The 19,640-nt window shown below is 43.4% G+C and overlaps 1 protein-coding gene across 1 annotated transcript; it reads right to left on the reverse strand.

Annotated features, from left to right (window-relative positions):
* Positions 1 to 2,756, reverse strand: LOC109768560 (CASP-like protein 1E1). Its single transcript, XM_020327296.4, has 2 exons — positions 2,303 to 2,756; positions 1 to 540 (listed from the first exon to the last, which is right to left on the reverse strand). The coding sequence occupies exons 1-2, from the start codon at positions 2,575 to 2,577 to the stop codon at positions 210 to 212; spliced, it is 606 nt and encodes a 201-aa protein (XP_020182885.1). The 5' UTR covers positions 2,578 to 2,756; the 3' UTR covers positions 1 to 209.
* Between the last annotated feature and the right edge of the window lie 16,884 nt (positions 2,757 to 19,640).

The raw sequence follows: 19,640 nt of genomic DNA on the forward strand, positions 1-19,640 counted from the left end.
TACCAAGTAAAATCCTCCATATATTTGTATCAATAGCTAACATTACAGTGCCAAAATGCATCGACACAACAATGCGCGCCATTAAATCAAGCCAACGCGCCTAAGACCGAGACCGTTAGTTCACACAGAAATCAGGTATACCATCTGCATGCATCGATCGGACATCTCCGACGCGTGCATGATGGGTCAGCAGCAGCAGCTGAGCTGAGCTAGTAGTAGGAGGAGTTTTTGTGGACGTCTAGGATGGCGAACATGAGGTGGACGAGGTTGGCGAAGGCGGCGACGAGGGAGACGATGACGGCCGCCATGGCGCGCTCGCAGAAGCTGCTGTAGACGTGGCACACCTTGCCCCACCGCACGTGGGAGTTGCCGCGCTCACCCAGGATGCCGAACTCCGCCGCCGCGCCCACCGCCGAGAACAGGAGCGCCTGCACCACCAGGTCGCCGACCATCAGCGGCGCCACCGCGCTCCGGCTGCGGCACGCCGCCAGCGCCACCGCCGAGTAGACGCACGCCATCGCGTTCGCCACCACGAAGTACCTGCACGTACATAGTGTTTGCTAGTTAGTTCTTATATTATTGGACGGAGAGTAGTTAACATTGGATCAATGGGTCATCACAGTAACAATATTATTGCAAAGTTTAAGAAGAATATATCGAATGTCGCTACCCAAGTGTTAGCGCCGTGCATACAGTTGGAACGCTACGACGTACACCCTGGGCGTAGAGCGGTGCAGGTGATGACACGTATTGAATGTGCGTTGTCCGGTCCGGACGTCTAGCTGCTCCTGATGTTGAGTGTGTGTACTGTATCATGGACCAACATCATTTTCGTGCTTAAATTCCTTTGTAGTGGCCCTTAATAGCTATGTCTGTTTCCCTCAAATTAGTTGCACACAATGTGTACGAACAACATCTCTAATAATTAGCAGCAAAGAAAGATGAACTTCCCGGAATTAATCCATGAGTACTAACCTACTAATTAAGCCAGGTCAACCTAGACTATTAAGCAATCCTGTTATCGACAAAAGAAAAACACTACATATGTACACTGTCGCTGTTTCATTTTCATGAACTCTGACCTATATGCGAAACAAGCGGACACGTCTCTGGCCGAAAAGAATCGATCTCGACAAGCATGATCTGGACAATCCTTTCGGAAATCTCCATCCGTATCCCACATATATCCCGCCTTTTGTAAAAGGCCAAATCGCTTGGCGGCTGCTAGCTTTGGGCCGGAGCACATCCATCAGGATGATCAACGTCTGCCCCACCGCGGAATTGACGGATGAGCTGGGACTTAATGCATGCACCCATCCGATTATCCATCCATCTCTTTCCGCAATAATGCCGCGCGGATCGGCCGATCGGTCGGGCCAGGCAGCCAGCCACGTACGCGGCCCCCTGAAGATTCATGCGTTTCTGGACGTGGACAAAGCGGAAATCATTTTGCAGTTTCTTCCTAACCACCAATAGAAAGATCGACGTGCCCATTACTTGCACCGCGTTCTTGATGGGCACAAAAGCCATCGGCCCTGAGGCCTCGAGCGAATTGGTCTGGTTACCCGTTAATTAGTTCATAGTTATTCTGGTTTGTTGCGGCATCCTTGTCTATGGTGCACTGCAAAGGTTCTTTCTAGGTAGGAGAAAGAGAATGTCTTGTTTGCACGTGGAAACTAAAGGTTCGATCGAGCAGTGAGCGGTAGGAATCAGCGGGACGGACACGCACGACACTGCATTTCTTGCGGACCGTCGATCCCTCTCACCCGGAGAATTCGCACGGAAATAAGGAGGAGATGGTGAAACGGCATTTTGCCTAACTGATGAAACGGAAATTTGCTGTGTCTGGAACGGCAAACGCTGCTAGCTACAGAGGTGCTTTCGCCAGAAACGGCATGTACGTACTCATTTGTTGGCCTTGACTGGACTACAATAATGCCAGTACAGTATACTCCAGTGCAGCAAGCTTTCCTAATTAATGAAAATGACAATATTTAATTGGCTGGCTGCATGTGCTTGGCTGGCCCATTTCGCAAACGTACGCGGCATCGATCTTGTATCTTTGTGTCAGATAGATACAATGTGTATACGTACTACTGCTGCAGACGTACTTGCATCATGAACGATCGATCGATATCCGCCGAACAAAACAGATTAAAAGAAGCGGAAAGAAATCCCACAGGGAAGAAACAAATCCAGAAGAGCTGTTCAATGGAGAACGATGGTGTCGAGTGGTGTGTAATTAATCGTAGTGCTGGTGGCCAGGAAGAGGAAAGAATCAGGTACGGGAGCGAGCGCTTACACGAAGGCGGAGGAGTAGGACCACTTGGCCGTGACGGGGACCTGCAGCGGCGGCAGCGTGTCGGCGATGGTGACCTGCACGGTGCTCGTCTGCCGGTCCAGGCCCATCACCACGGCGGCGACCAGCGTCGCCGCCAGGATGAACACGCGCAGCGCCACGCCGCACCCGTCCACCGCCGGCTTGCTGGGCGCCGCCGCCGCCGCTCCCATGTAGCTCCTCCGGCTGCCGGATAGGCTGCCCGCGCCGCTGAACCCGGGCTTCCCCCGCGACTCCATTGCCGGACGCCGGTCTCTTGGGTAGCTGAGCGGGCAGAGCGGTGCGGTCGCGGTGTGGCACGGAGAGCGTGCGTCACTGACTCGCTACCACGTTAAGAAGGTGTGGTTGGCTCTATGCAAGGATGCGTTGGACGGGGATCGGGGATCGGTACTTATGGTTGGAACTTGGAAGTAGGTTGGGGTCACCGCGAGGAGCATGGCTACCGCTCACCGTCTTAACGGGTAACGAACTGAGGTCGACTGGAATTTTTGCCGCCCAATAAATGGAGTCAGCTCAAATTGTCTCAAGTCTCGGTTAATTCAAACAGTATTGCTATTTCACATCTAGATGCAATATAATACCTCACATCTGAATTTCTAGCCAGTGGATTCAAGCACCAGGATTTGTGCTTTTGCTTTGAGATTTGCTAATTAACATCTACATGAACTCTAAGTTGTCTACCACATGATTTATTTGTCAAGATTCATGTGTGTTGCATGTGTACCTGTTTCAACGTGTGCTTGCTGGGCTTTTCGTTTTTGTTTTTCTGTTTGCCGGGCTTTAGGATTTGCGTCATCCGGTGCTCAATATCCTACTTTTTCGTTTTCCTGATTGTTGGCCTTCGAGTTGTTCAGCTTCTGGATGGACTGGGTGTATTTTTCTTTTCTAACGAGGGGATGTGCTGTTTCCTAAGCTACATGCTTACATTGTTTGTTTCTTAAAAAAAAAATCTATGGATGGTGAATATACATCAAATGGGTCAGTAGCACATACACATCCAAATGATTTTTTTCGTTTTTCTATTTTTTCTTCAGTTTTTTCATTTCTTTTTTTATTTTTTATTTTTTCTACATCATGATTTTTGTTTGGTTTTTTTACTTTTATTTTAAATATCTTTATTTTTATTTTTCTATTTTCTGATTTGCTAATACTTTTCTAGATTAATTTTAGCTATGTCACACCTAAATAGTTCACCACACGATCAAACATTTTTGTTTCATGTAAATTTGTTTTGTTCACATGCATGTGCCTTGTGTTGTGCTGGTGTTATTTATTGTCGGGTCGGTTTTCTCATCACTCTGGTGGCCCTTTTTCTCGTTGCCTCCCATGTTGCGCTGGTGTGAGTATATGGGTCTCTCTTTCACATGGGTTGTGACTCATCGGGATAAGATTTAGCAATGTCTCATCAAAATTTTCAAACTTATGATCTTTTTGTTGCTGAATTTTTCATCGAATGTTTTAATCCGTGTCGTCGACCCATTTCATGGCTTGCTTTGTTGTTGGCTGGTTATGTGTCTCGCACATTGGGGGCATTTCGCGGATCGTGTTTGTTGTCGGGGTTGTGTCAGTTTTCACTTTGTGCACACTACAGCTTTTTTCACTCTATGTTGTGGGTGTGGTTTAGTTTTTGTATAGAGTAACATGACTCCTTGCTCTCTAACTTTCTCTCGTTGAGTTGCGGTTAAGTTTTTCATTGTGCCTATTATGTTTTCTTTTTCTTTAATTTGTTAGTTTTGTATAAGCCTTTTATTTTATTTTATTTGTTACTTTTTATAGTTGTCCCAATTACAACTAAATTCTTGACTCAAATTTGGGCTCATGGTTTGTTTCATTCTAGTTGCAAGCTCATCCTTGACTCGGAGCTGGGCCTATGTTTTTTCATCCCGGCTGCAAGTCCATCCTTGACTTGCAACTTGGCTCGCGTTTGTAGTTGTCTTAGTTGCAAGTCTACTCATGACTCGCGACTCGTATCATGGTTTTGTGTAGTTGTCCTAATTGCAAGTCCACCCTCAACTTGCAACTTGTATTGTAATTTTGTGTAGTTGTCCTAGTTACAAGTATACACACGACTCGTTACTAGGCCCGTAGTTTGTTTCATGCCAGTTTCAAGCTCAACCTTGACTCTCGTAACTTGACATGTATTCTGTTTTTCATCCCGGTTGCAGGTCCACCCTTGACTCACAACTGGGCTCATAGTTTGTTTCATCTCAGTTGCAAGTCGACCCTTGACTCGTAATTGGGTTCATGTTTGTAGTTGCCCTAGCTCGAAGTCCACCCTTGACTCGCAACTCGTATCGTAGTTTTGTGTAGTGGCCCAGTTACAAGCACACCCTCAACTCGCAACTAGGTCTACAGTTTGTTCATCTTGGTTGCAAGCTCACCCTTGAATCGCAACTGAAGCATGTGTTTTGTTTTCATCTCGGTTGCAAGTCCACCCTTTACTCACAACTGGGCCCATAATTTGTTTCATCCCAGTTGTAAGTCGACACTTGACTCGCAATTGGGGTCATAGTTTCATAGTTGTCCCAGTTGCAAGTCCACCCGACTCACGAATGAGCTCGTAGTTGTCCCAGTAGCATGTCCACCATCGAATCAGAACTTGGCATGTGTTTTAGTTTTCATCCCAGTTGCAAGTCCAAGCTCGACTCGCAACTGGGCTCGTAGTTTGTTATTGTCCTAGTTGCAAGTTCATCCACGACTTGTAAATGTTATAGTAGTTTTGTGTAGTTGTCCTAGTTGTAAGTCCATCCTTGACTCCCAACTCGACCCGTAGTTTATTTTTATCCTAGTTGCAAGTGCACCCAGGGTCGGAGCCAGGATTTGGGTATAGGGGGGCCAAGCCAACTTAAAATTTTTTGCCCAGTGCATAGAACAAATGTATCCGTTCGGCGTAACTAAAACATAGTTATAATTGCATTAGTTTATATTTGCCTCAACAATTTCCAATACAATCTAGAAATATTAATAATTACTCAGAACATAACTCAATTCCTAGGTAATTCCCTTTTACTGTAAATTATCATGCAATTCTAGCTTCATTTACATTATCAGTAGGTAGAGAGCTTGAAACAACATGCTTAAAAATTGAATTGATTGTTATGGTGTTTGGTTGGCACTTTTCTCTTCATAACCGTTTTGCAGATCACACAATCAAAACAAACAAGAAATCAATTTGCATAGTAGATCATGATACGTCCATTTTGCATCATGTTTTCCTACTGTTATTTATAATGTTTTTATGCATAATAATGCTTTATGGAGTAATTCTAATGCCTTTTCTCTCATAATATGCAAGGTTTACACAAAGAGGGAGAATACCGGTAGCTGGAATTCTGGACCTGAAAAAGCTACATCAGAGATACCTATTATGCACATCTCCAAATGAGCTGAAATTTTACGAAGAATTATTTTGGAATATATAATAAATATTGTAGCAAATAAATACCAGAGGGGGGCTGCTTGGTGCCCACAAGACGCCAGGGTGCACCGGGGCCCCCAAGCGCGCCCTGGTGGGTGGTGGGCAGCCCAGCCCACCTCCGGTACCCATATTCCGGTATATGAGGTCTTTTGACCTAGGAAAAATAAGGAGAGGACTTTCGGGATGGAGCGTCGCCGTCTCGAGGCGGAACTTGGGCAGGAGCACTTTTGCCCTCCGGCGGAGCGATTCCGTCAGGGGGACTTTCCTCCCGGAGGGGGAAATCGAAACCATCATCATCACAAACAACACTCTCATCTTTGGGAGGCCAATATCTATCAACATCTTCGACAGCGCCATCTCATCTCAAACCCTAGTTCATCTCTTGTGTTCAATCTTTGTACCGGAACCTCAGATTGGTACGTGTGGGTGACTAGTAGTGTTGATTACATCTTGTAGTTGATTACTATATGGTTTATTTGGTGGAAGATTATATGTTCAGGTCCATTATGCTATTTATACCCCCTGATCTTGAGCATGAATATCATTTGTGAGTAGTTACCTTTGTTCTTGAGCTCACGGGAGAAGTCACGTTGCAAGTAATCATGTGAATTTGGTATGTGTTTGATATTTTGATGATATGTATGTTGTGATTCCCTTAGTGGTGTTATGTAAACGTCGACTACATGACACTTCTGTTGGGGAACGTAGTAATTTCAAAAAAATTCCTACGCACACGCAAGATCATGGTGATGCATAGCAACGAGAGGGGGGAGTGTTGTCCACGTACCCTCGTAGACCGAAAGCGGAAGCGTTAACACAACGCGGTTGATGTAGTCGTACGTCTTCACGATCCGACCGATCAAGTACGAACGCACGGCACCTCCGAGTTCAGCACACGTTCAGCTCGATGACGTCCCTCGAACTCCGATCCAGCCGGTGTTGAGGGAGAGTTTCGTCAGCACGACGGCGTGGTGACGATGATGATGTTCTACCGAAGCAGGGCTTCGCCTAAGCACCGCTACGATATTATCGAGGTGTAATATGGTGGAGGGGGCCATCGCACACGGCTAAGAGATCAATGATCAATTGTTGTGTCTATGGGGTGCCCCCTGCCCCCGTATATAAAGGAGCAAGGGGAAGGCCGCCGGCCAAGGAGGAGGGCGCCCCAAGGTGGGAGTAGGACTCCTCCTTTCCTTGTTGGAATAGGAGAAGGGAAGGGAGAAGGAGAAAGAAGGAAGGGGGCGCCCCCCCTCCCTAGTCCAATTCGGACTAGTCCATGGGGAGGGGTGCGGCCACCCTTTGGGGCCTTTCTCATTAAGGCCCAATACGAATTCCCGTAACTCTCCGGTACTCCGAAAAATACCCGAATCACTCGGAACCTTTCCGAAGTCCGAATATAGTCGTCCAATATATCGATCTTTACGTCTCGGCCATTTCGAGACTCCTCGTCATGTCCCCGATCTCATCCGGGACTCCGAACTCCTTAGGTACATCAAAACACATAAACTCATAATATAACCGTCATCGTAACGTTAAGCGTGCGGACCCTACGGGTTCGAGAACTATGTAGACATGACTGAGACACCTCTCCGGTCAATAACCAATAGCGGAACCTGGATGCTCATATTGGCTCCCACATATTCTACGAAGATCTTTATCGGTCAGACCGCATAACAACATACGTTGTTCCCTTTGTCAGCGGTATGTTACTTGCCCGAGATTCGATCGTCGGTATCTCGATACCTAGTTCAATCTCGTTACTGGCAAGTCTCTTTACTCGTTCCGTAATACATCATCCCGCAACTAACTCATTAGTTACAATGCTTGCAAGGCTTATAGTGATGTGTATTACTGAGTGGGCCCAGAGATACCTCTCCGACAATCGGAGTGACAAATCCTAATCTCGAAGTACGCCAACCCAACAAGTACCTTTGGAAGCACCTGTAGAGCACCTTTATAATCACCCAGTTACGTTGTGATGTTTGGTAGCACACAAAGTGTTCCTCCGATAAACGGGAGTTGCATAATCTCATAGTCATAGGAACATGTATAAGTCATGAAGAAAGCAATAGCAACATACTAAACGATCGAGTGCTAAGCTAACGGAATGGTTCAAGTCAATCACATCATTCTTCTAATGATGTGATCTCGTTAATCAAATGACAACCCATGTCAATGGCTAGGGAACTTAACCATCTTTGATCAACGAGCTAGTCAAGTAGAGGCATACTAGTGACACTCTGTTTGTCTATGTATTCACACATGTATTATGTTTCCGGTTAATACAATTCTAGCATGAATAATAAACATTTATCATGATATAAGGAAATAAATAATAACTTTATTATTGCCTCTAGGGCATATTTCCTTCAGTATCCCACTTGCACTAGAGTCAATAATCTAGTTCACATCGCCATGTGATTTAACATCAATAATTCACATCACCATGTGATTAACACCCATAGTTCACATTGTCATGTGACCAACACCCAAAGGGTTTACTAGAGTCAATAATCTAGTTCACATCGCTATGTGATTAAAACCCAAAGAGTACTAAGGTGTGATCATGTTTTGATTGTGAGATAATTTTAGTCAACGGGCCTGTCACATTCAGATCCGTAAGTATTTTGCAAATTTCTATCTCTACAATGCTCTGCACGGAGCTACTCTAGCTAATTGCTCCCACTTTCAATATGTATCTAGACCGAGACTTAGAGTCATCTAGATTAGTGTCAAAACTTGCATCGACGTACCCTTTACGACGAACCTTTTGTCACCTCCATAATCGAGAAACATATCCTTATTCCACTAAGGATAATTTTGACCGCTGTCCAGTGATCTACTCCTAGATCACTATTGTACTCCCTTGCCAAAATCAGTGTAGGGTATACAATAGATCTGGTACACAACATGGCATACTTTATAGAACCTATGGCCGAGGCATAGGGAATGACTTTCATTCTTTTTCTATCTTCTGCCGTGGTCGGGCTTTGAGTCTTACTCAATTTCACACCTTGTAACACAGGCAAGAAACTCTTTCTTTGACTGTTCTATTTTGAACCACTTCAAAATCTTGTTAAGGTATGTGCTCATTGAAAAAACTTATCAAGCGTCTTGATCTATCTCTATAGATCTTGATGCTCAATATGTAAGCAGCTTCACCGAGGTCTTTCTTTGAAAAACTCTTTTCAAACACTCCTTTATGCTTTGCAGAATAATTCTACATTATTTTTGATCAACAATATGTCATTCACATATACTTATCAGAAATGTGGTAGTGCTCCCACTCACTTTCTTGTAAATACAGGCTTCACCGCAAGTCTGTATAAAACTATATCCTTTGATCAACTTATCAAAGCGTATATTCCAACTCCGAGATGCTTGCACCAGTCCATAGATGGATCGCTGGAGCTTGCATATTTTGTTAGCACTTTTAGGATTGAAAAAACCTCCTGGTTGCATCATATACAACTCTTCTTTAATAAATCCATTAAGGAATGCAGTTTTGTTTATCCATTTGCCATATTTCATAAAATGCGGCAATTGCTAACATGATTCTGACAGACTTAAGCATATATACGAGTGAGAAACTCTCATCGTAGTCAACACCTTGAACTTGTCGAAAACCTTTTTGCGACAATTATAGCTTTGTAGACAGTAACACTACTTTCACTGTCTGTCTTCCTCTTGAAGATCCATTTAATCTCAATGGCTTGCCGATCATTGGGCAAGTCAATCAAAGTCCATACTTGGTTCTCATATATGGATCTCATCTCAGATTTCATGGCCTCAAGCCATTTCGCGGAATCTGGGCTCATCATCGCTTCCTCATAGTTCGTAGGTTCGTCATGGTCTAGTAACATAACCTCCAGAACAGGATTACCATACCACTCTGGTGCGGATCTCTCTCTGGTTTACCTACGAGGTTCGGTAGTAACTTGATCTGAAGTTACATGATCATCATCATTAGCTTCCTCACTAATTGGTATAGTAGTCACAGGAACAGATTTCTGTGATGAACTACTTTCCAATAAGGGAGCAGGTACAGTTACCTCATCAAGTTCTACTTTCCTCCCACTCACTTCTTTCGAGAGAAACTCCTTCTCTAGAAAGGATCCATTCTTAGCAACAAATGTCTTGCCTTCGGATCTGTGATAGAAGGTGTACCCAACTGTCTCCTTTGGTATCCTATGAAGACACATTTCTCCGGTTTGGGTTTTGAGCTTATCAGGATGTAACTTTTTCTTATAAGCATCGCAACCCCAAACTTTAAGAAACGACAACTTTGGTTTCTTGCCAAACCACAGTTCATAAGGTGTCATCTCAACGGATTTAGATGGTGCCCTTTTTAACGTGAATGCAGCTGTCTCTAATGCATAACCCCAAAACGATAGTGGTAGATTGGTAAGAAACATCATAGATCGCACCATATCTAGTAAAGTACGGTTACGATGTTCGGACACACCATTACACTGTGGTGTTCCAGGTGGCGTGAGTAGTGAAACTATTTCACATTGTTTTAACTGAAGGCCAAACTCGTAACTCAAATACTCTTCTCCACGATCAGATCGTAGAAACTTTATTTTCTTGTTACGATGATTTTCCACTTCACTCTGAAATTATATGAACTTTTCAAATGTTTCAGACTTTTGTTTCATTAAGTAGATGTACCCATATCTGCTCAAATCATCTGTGAAGGTCAGAAAATAATGATACCTGCTACGATCCTCAATATTCATCGGACCACATACATCTGTATGTATGATTTCCAACAAATCTGTTGCTCTCTCCATAGTTTCGGAGAACCGCGTTTTAGTCATCTTGCCCATGAGGCACGGTTCGCAAGCATCAAGTGATTCATAATCAAGTGATTCCAAAATCCCATCAGTATGGAGTTTCTTCATGCGCTTTATACCAATATGACCTAAACGGCAGTGCCACAAATAAGTTGCACTATCATTATTAACTTTGAATCTTTTGGCTTCATTATTATGAATATGTGTATCACTACGATCGAGATCCAACAAACCATTTTATTGGGTGTATGACCATAGAAGGTTTTATTCATGTAAACAGAACAACAATTATTCTCTAATTTAAATGAATAACCGTATTGCAACAAACATGATCAAATCATATTCATGCTCAACGCAAATACCAAATAACACTTATTTAGTTTCAACACTAATCCCGAAAGTATAGGGAGTGTGCGATGATGATCATATCAATCTTGGAACTACTTCCAACACACATCGTCACCTCACCTTTTACTAGTCTCTGTTTATTCTGCAACTCCCGTTTCGAGTTGCTACTCTTAGCAACTGAACCAGTATCAAATGCCGAGGGGTTGCTCTAAACACTAGTAAGTACACATCAATAACATGTATATCCAATATACCTTTGTTCACTTTGCCATCTTCTTATCCACCAAATACTTGGGGCAGTTCCGCTTCCAGTGACCAGTCCCTTTGCAGTAGAAGCACCTAGTCTCAGGCTTAGGTACAGACTTGGGCTTCTTCACTTGAGTAGCAACTTGCTTGCCGTTCTTCTTGAATTTCCCCTTCTATACCTTTGCCCTTTTCTTGAAACTAGTGGTCTTGTTAACCATCAACACTTGATGCTCTTTCTTGATTTCTACCTTCGTCGATTTCAGCATCGCGAAGAGCTCGGGAATTACTTTCGTCATCCCTTACATACTATAGTTCATCACGAAGTTCTACTAACTTGGTGACTAGAGAATTCTGTCAATCACTATTTTATCTGGAAGATTAACTCCCACTTGACTCAAGCGATTGTAGTACCCAGACAATCTGAGCACATGCTCACTGCTTGAGCTATTCTCCTCCATCTTTTAGCTATAGAACTTGTTGGAGACTTCATATCTCTCAACTCGGGTATTTGCTTGAAATATTAACTTCAACTCCTGGAACATCTCATATGGTCCATGACGTTCAAAACGTCTTTGAAATCCTGATTCTAAGCCGTTAAGCATGGTGCACTAAACTATCAAGTAGTCATCATATTGAGCTAGCCAAACGTTCATAACGTCTGCATCTGCTCCTGCAATAGGTATGTCACCTAGCGGTGCATCAAGGACATAATTCTTCTGTGCAGCAATGAGGATAATCCTCATATCACGGATCCAATCCGCATCTTTGCTACTAACATCTTTCAACATAATTTTCTCTAGGAACATATCAAAATAAACACAGGGAAGCAACAACGCGAGCTATTGATCTACAACATAATTTGCAAAAATACTATCAGGACTAAGTTCATGATAAATTGAAGTTCAATTAATCATATTACTTAAGAACACCCACTTAGATAGACATCCCTCTAATCCTCTAAGTGATCACGTGATCCATATCAACTAAACCATGTCCGATCATCACGTGAGATGGAGTAGTTTCAATGGTGAACATCACTATGTTGATCATATCTACTATATGATTCACGCTCGACCTTTCGGTCTCCGTGTTCCGAGGCTATATCTGCATATGCTAGGCTCGTCAAGTTTAACCCGAGTATTCCGCGTGTGCAACTGTTTTGCACCCATTGTATTTGAACGTAGAGCCTATCACACCCGATCATCACGTGGTGTCTCAGCACGAAGAACTTTCGCAACGGTGCATACTCAGGGAGAACACTTTTATCTTGAAATTTTAGTGAGAGATCATCTTATAATGCTACCGTCAATCAAAGCAAGATAAGATGCATAAAAGATAAACATCACATGCAATCAATATAAGTGATATGATATGGCCATCATCATCTTGTGCTTGTGATCTCCATCTCTGAAGCACCGTCATGATCACCATCGTCACCGGCGCGACACCTTGATCTCCATCGTAGCATCGTTGTCGTCTCGCCAACTATTGCTTTTACGACTATCGCTACCGCTTAGTGATAAAGTAAAAGAATTACATGGCGATTGCATTTCATACAATAAAGCGACAACCATATGGCTCCTGCCAGTTGCCGATAACTCGGTTACAAAACATGATCATCTCATACAATAAAATATAGCATCATGTCTTGACCATATCACATCACAACATGCCCTGCAAAAACAAGTTAGACGTCCTCTACTTTGTTGTTGCAAGTTTTACGTGGCTGCTACGGGCTTAGCAAGAACCGTTCTTACCTACGCATCAAAACCACAATGATAGTTTGTCAAGTTGGTGCTGTTTTAACCTTCGCAAGGACCGGGCGTAGCCACACTCGGTTCAACTAAAGTGAGAGAGACAGACACCCGCCAGTCACCTTTAAGCATCGAGTGCTCGCAACGGTGAAACCTGTCTCGCGTAAGCGTACACGTAATGTCGGTCCGGGCCGCTTCATCTCACAATACCGCTGAACCAACACTCTCATCTTTGGGAGGCCAATATCTATCAACATCTTCGACAGCGCCATCTCATCTCAAACCCTAGTTCATCTCTTGTGTTCAATCTTTGTACCGGAACCTCAGATTCGTACGTGTGGGTGACTACTAGTGTTGATTACATCTTGTAGTTGATTACTATATGGTTTATTTGGTGGGAGATTATATGTTCAGGTCCATTATGCTATTTATACCCCCCTGATCTTGAGCATGAATATCATTTGTGAGTAGTTACCTTAGTTCTTGAGCTCACGGGAGAAGTCACGTTGCAAGTAATCATGTGAATTTGGTATGTGTTTGATATTTTGATGATATGTATGTTGTGATTCCCTTAGTGGTGTTATGTAAACGTCGACTACATGACACTTCTGTTGGGGAACGTAGTAATTTCAAAAAAATTCCTACGCACACGCAAGATCATGGTGATGCATAGCAATGAGAGGGGAGAGTATTGTCCACGTACCCTCGTAGACCGAAAGCGGAAGCGTTAACACAACGCGGTTGATGTAGTCGTACGTCTTCACGATCCGACCGATCAAGTACCGAACGCACGGCACCTCCGAGTTCAGCACACGTTCAGCTCGATGACGTCCCTTGAACTCCGATCCAGCCGAGTGTTGAGGGAGAGTTTCGTCAGCACGACGGCGTGGTGACGATGATGATGTTCTACCGACGCAGGGCTTCGCCTAAGCACCGCTACGATATTACGGAGGTGTAATATGGTGGAGGGGGGCACTGCACACGGCTAAGAGATCAATGATCAATTATTGTGTCTATGGGGTGCCCCCTGCCCCCGTATATAAAGGAGCAAGGGGAAGGCCGCCGGCCAAGGAGGAGGGCGCGCCAAGGGGGGAGTCCTACTCCCACCGGGAGTAGGACTCCTCCTTTCCTTGTTGGAATAGGAGAAGGGAAGGGAGAAGGAGAAAGAAGGAAGGGGGCGCCCCCCTCCCTAGTCCAATTCGGACTAGTCCATGGGGAGGGGTACGGCCCCCTTTGGGGCCTTTCTCTCCTTTCCCGTATGGCCCATTAAGGCCCAATACGAATTCCCGTAACTCTCCGGTACTCCGAAAAATACCCGAATCACTCGGAACCTTTCCGAAGTCCGAATATAGTCGTCCAATATATCGATCTTTACGTCTCGGCCATTTCGAGACTCCTCGTCATGTCCCCGATCTCATCCGGGACTTCGAACTCCTTCGGTACATTAAAACACATAAACTCATAATATAACCGTCATCGTAACGTTAAGCGTGCGGACCCTACGGGTTCGAGAACTATGTAGACATGACTGAGACACCTCTCCGGTCAATAACCAATAGCGGAACCTGGATGCTCATATTGGCTCCCACATATTCTACGAAGATCTTTATCGGTCAGACCGCATAACAACATACGTTGTTCCTTTGTCATCGGTATGTTACTTGCCCGAGATTCGATCGTCGGTATCTCGATACCTAATTCAATCTCGTTACCGGCAAGTCTCTTTACTCGTTCCGTAATACATCATCCCGCAACTAACTCATTAGTTACAATGCTTGCAAGGCTTATAGTGATGTGTATTACTGAGTGGGCCCAGAGATACCTCTCCGACAATCGGAGTGACAAATCCTAATCTCGAAATACGCCAACCCAACAAGTACCTTTGGAAGCACCTGTAGAGCACCTTTATAATCACCCAGTTACGTTGTGACGTTTGGTAGCACACAAAGTGTTCCTCCGGTAAACGGGAGTTGCATAATCTCATAGTCATAGGAACATGTATAAGTCATGAAGAAAGCAATAGCAACATACTAAACGATCGAGTGCTAAGCTAACGGAATGGGTCAAGTCAATCACATCATTCTCCTAATGATGTGATCTCGTTAATCAAATGACAACCCATGTCAATGGCTAGGAAACTTAACCATCTTTGATCAACGAGCTAGTCAAGTAGAGGCATACTAGTGACACTCTGTTTGTCTATGTATTCACACATGTATTATGTTTCCGGTTAATACAATTCTAGCATGAATAATAAACATTTATCATGATATAAGGAAATAAATAATAACTTTATTATTGCCTCTAGGGCATATTTCCTTCAACTTCACCATCTTTGGGCACAATGAATGCATTGTGGAGTAGTTATTAGATGATAGGTTGCTAGAGTGACAGAAGCTTAAACCCTAGTTTATGCGCTATTTCGTAATGGACACATTTGGATCCATATGTTTAATGCTATGCTTAGATTTTATCTTAATACTTTGCTCGTAGTTGCGGATGCTTGCGAGGGGTTTAATCATAACTGGGAGGCTAGTTCAAGTAAGAACAACACCCAAGCACCGGTCCACCCACATATCAAATAATCAAAGTAGCGAACACAACTCAAACCAACATGATGAAAGTGACTAGATGAAATTCCCGTGTGCCCTCAAGAACGCTTTGCTTATTATAAGAGACCGTTTTGGCCTGTCATTTGCTACAAAAAAGATTAGGCTACCTTGTTGCGCTTTATTTACCGTTACTGTCGTAGAGTCGTCACGGCAGATGTCCTAGTGTGAGGACTTAGTCGTGAGGCCAACATCTATGTGGTAGCTTGAGAGGGGTTGAGTGGGACGAGAGACGCGAGGTGTTACCCAGGTTCGGCCCCTCACGGTGGAGGTAAAAGCCTACATCCTGCTTCGTTGATATTGATGATGATGATCACGGTTACAAGGGTGCTCTATCTCGAGAGCTATTGATTTGTCTGTCTAAACCTAACTTGTAAAACTTGTCCCTCTTGGGGTGCCCTGGCCCTCCTTATATAAGTTGGAGGGGCGGGTTACATGACTAGTCCTAGTAGGATTAGGATTATTCTATTACAAGTAGAGTCCTAGTCTTGCTTGCTTTGTAGGAGAATAATCCTTACGCCTTTCATCTTAAACCGGCCCACCATAGCATAAACTGGTCTCCTAGGCCTTGGGCCTTGTCTTCTGTCTACCCCGCCGTCGGGGCCATCTAGTGAGTCGTCAGTCTAGTGAGTCGCCAGAGCAGTAAGCCGCCAAACCTGTGAGTCGTCACTCCTCTGGCGGGTTACCGATGAAGCGCCAAGTATAAGCCAGGTCTCTGGTGAGTCGCCAAGTCCGGCCGGGTCATATTTCCGGCCGGGTCATACCGCGGGGTATATCCCCAACATTAGCCCCCAGTTTAATTTGGATTTATCCATGTTAAACTGATCCTGATCATCCTTAATTCCTTGTCATTTCCTCCTTCTGGAAAGTCCGGGTCAATAGGCCAGCTTCAGAGTCAATTTGCTGACATTGGTCTCTTGTAGAGAAACATTGTAAGAAATAATCCACTTGAGTCGGCTTCCAAAGCGCCAGCTTAATAAAAATATTGGTCTTGAAATACTCATCTAATTTTCAGCTGGCTTGAGGATGTAGATCTTGCCAATTTATGATTACCAAAATTGTCGGGTTATAAACAGATGATGCCGAGTCATAATTGTTGCCGACGCCGGGTCATAATTATTGGTGACGCCGGGTCATGATTGTTGCAGACACCGGGTCAATCTGGTTTGCTCAAAACTGAGAATTTGAAGATATTTCTCCCTTATATCCGTATTACCTATAGCCCCCAAGTCTTGAGTAGAGCAAAGGGATGACTTAAGACTTGCTTCAATATAAATGTTGCAACCTTGAAGAAATCCAGGTTGTTCATCTCAATCACTAGTCAAAACTGAATATTCCACATATGTAGCCCCCAAGTGCTGGGTTGTCATGTTTGCAGCAACCTGGGACTTGTAATTGCCTTATACTCATGAAAACTTCAACCAGTGTAGCCCCCAAGGGCCGGATCATTATGCAATAATGAGCAGGTACTTTGTAGATATGATCATATAAACTTGAGCAGTGACGTGTAGCCCCCAAGGGCCGGCTTAGTAAGATAATACTGAGCTGGGACTTTATATATATACTTCATTGAAAATAACATCATATGATGTAACCTCGCCATGGGGCTTGAACCCACGTCCACAAGGTTAAGAGTCTTGTCCTCTACCAACTGAGAAATAAACCCTTCAATATAATGGATTAAGGCTTGTGTACCTTGAATTTTTTACAGGAGCAATTAGTAGCCCCCAAGGACCGGCTCATTACGATGTGATGAGTCGGGTCTTCAACGAGGCAAGTAAGAAATGACCTTGCATTAGCCCCCAAGTGTCATGGTGCATGCTGACAGTGACATGGGACTTGCATATTTGATGTAATCTCAACTTGAATAATGTAGCCCCCAAGTGTCGGGTCGTAAGCCTATAGCGACTCGGGACTATTCCTTCCAATGTAGAATAAATCATGTCCATTAATAAATAATAGCCATTGCGCTGAAGCGACTTTGAAAACCTTAATCATAATATTGGTTATTGATAACCATAATAAAAATCCAACCATGTTGGCTATTTAAGATTTGAATAATATAATACGGTATGAAAACCTCAATCATTCAATATCATCATGACAATCCAGCCAAGTTTGGCTATTAAAGATTTGAATACCTTATCGGTTGACAAGTAAATCCAGAGTTTAAATACTCGGCGGCTCTTGGCCGATGGCGACTTAATGCGCATTCATTATAAGCCGAAATTTTTATAACCCGGTGGCTTATAGCCTTTGAGAAAATCCAGAATGGATAACCCTTTTGAAACATCAATTTTTATGATGAGCTTGAATTTATATGACATAGTTCTGCAAACCCTGCATAGAGTTTAAACAACATATACCCTGGCAACTTAACGTCAAAAGCCAGGGCGGGTAACAACCCAAACATAATATAGTCTTACGCAATTTATGGAAAAGACTAGCATTAAGGCCATTCAAGCCTAAACATATTGGCAACTTAAAGTTTAAAAGCCAGGGCAGGTTATCAACCCTCGCATATTCATATAACCAGGAAAATCATACCTATAGAATTGATTTATACTGTTGGCTTATATTGCCATGCCCGGTGAGAGTAATAATCCAATGATTTATAAGCGCATGAATTCCAATGGTGCAATCCAAAATATACTGGCGACTTAACGTCCAAAGCCAGGGCCAGTTTATCAAGCCCATATGTACTTATATCAAAAATAAATATCATACCTGTGATATTCTTGGTCATACCGCCAGTTCATCATATACCTATGTTTGAGCTGTGATGTGCAACAGACTCTCTTTGGTCTTTGTAACCCGGTCAGTAATCCTCCAAGTAAGTTAAAGCTATGCTCATATGAAGTTATAATATTGGCTTGATAGCCGAAATCCCAAAGGACTACGATTACAAATTATCTGTTACAAATTATCTTGCTATCAAACTACATGTTACCAACAATTTCAGTGCTTGCAGAAATTGTTGATAACCACTTGTCATTTCCTTCTGCTCCTCATTGGGTTCGACACTCTTACTTATCAAAAGGATTTCGATTGACCCCCTATTGAAAGAACATGTGGTGCCCCCATGTTTGGTTTTGGTAATTAATGACAATCTCTATGGACTAATGGTTGTCTTGAGTTATATTTGAAGGGTTTGTCCATAGGTATTGCTTGAAGACCATTTGTTGGTTTCAAGGTTATTAGAAGAAGAATATGTGTTGAACAAGGTGCTATTCAAGGATTTATCCAAAGATTGGTCACGTGAGAGTTGCGCCTATTACAAGCATGTCTTGAAGAAGAAGAAGAAGATTGTGTGAACATTCATGTTTACCTTCAAGAAATCATCCTAATAAAGAGAGTTGGAAAGATACAAGGTTGATCAAGACTAAGTACAAAGAGTGATTCAAGTTGATCAACACACAAAGTGTAGAAGATGTACCAAGCGGGATCAAGTGATCTCATGGTATGGTAAGCATTGTCCATTGTTCTTTGTGTACTAACCCGTGGTCTATGTGAGAGTTGTATGCGGGGTTAGGTTGCGGTGGGCAAGTTCGAGTGGAGCATCATGAAGAGATCACACCCTTGATGCTTGCCTTTCATTGTGGTGACAATGGACTTGTGAAGATGTGCCAAGGAGTGGCTCACCCATACTTGAGTATAGGGGAGCAATCTACTAGTCTTCATCAAGCTAGCACAATCAAAAAGGTGGTACAAGTTGAGGAGGTCAAGATCTTCATCATCTAGCTAAAATGGATTATGCACAAGGCAAAGGTTTGTCCTTGATAGGTTTCTATTTTACCAGTCTCATGGTGTTTGTTGGGAGACCGGATCATAGGATCGATAGTCGTACTATCAAGGGGGGCTCTCGAGTGAGTAGCTTATTCGTATCGTTCGCAGAGAGCTCAAACCTTTGCATCCTTGGCATCATATTTCTTGGTTCTTGTTTAGATTTTCTGTTTGTGAGGTTTTAGATATTGTGGTTATCTTCGTGACAAGCTCTAGTTCATCGAAAACCGATTTCCTATGCATCTTCTTTTGCGTTTTCGGTGTTGGAGTTTTACCGATCTTATTTGAGAAAGGGTTCTCACCATTTTATTTTGGGCATGTTCTCAATTGCTATTTCTATCAATACTG

The sequence above is a fragment of the Aegilops tauschii genome, chromosome 7, assembly GCF_002575655.3.
Source record: "Aegilops tauschii subsp. strangulata cultivar AL8/78 chromosome 7, Aet v6.0, whole genome shotgun sequence".
NCBI classification, from domain to species: domain Eukaryota; kingdom Viridiplantae; phylum Streptophyta; class Magnoliopsida; order Poales; family Poaceae; genus Aegilops; species Aegilops tauschii.

Excerpts from the sequence above, each read along its gene's own strand:
- LOC109768560 (XM_020327296.4), bottom strand. The coding sequence starts at position 2,577 with ATGGAGTCGCGGGGGAAGCCCGGGTTCAGCGGCGCGGGCAGCCTATCC. Across the intron at positions 541-2,302 it reads TCCTACTCCTCCGCCTTCGT|GTACTTCGTGGTGGCGAACG; the intron begins GTAAGCGCTCGC and ends ATGTACGTGCAG.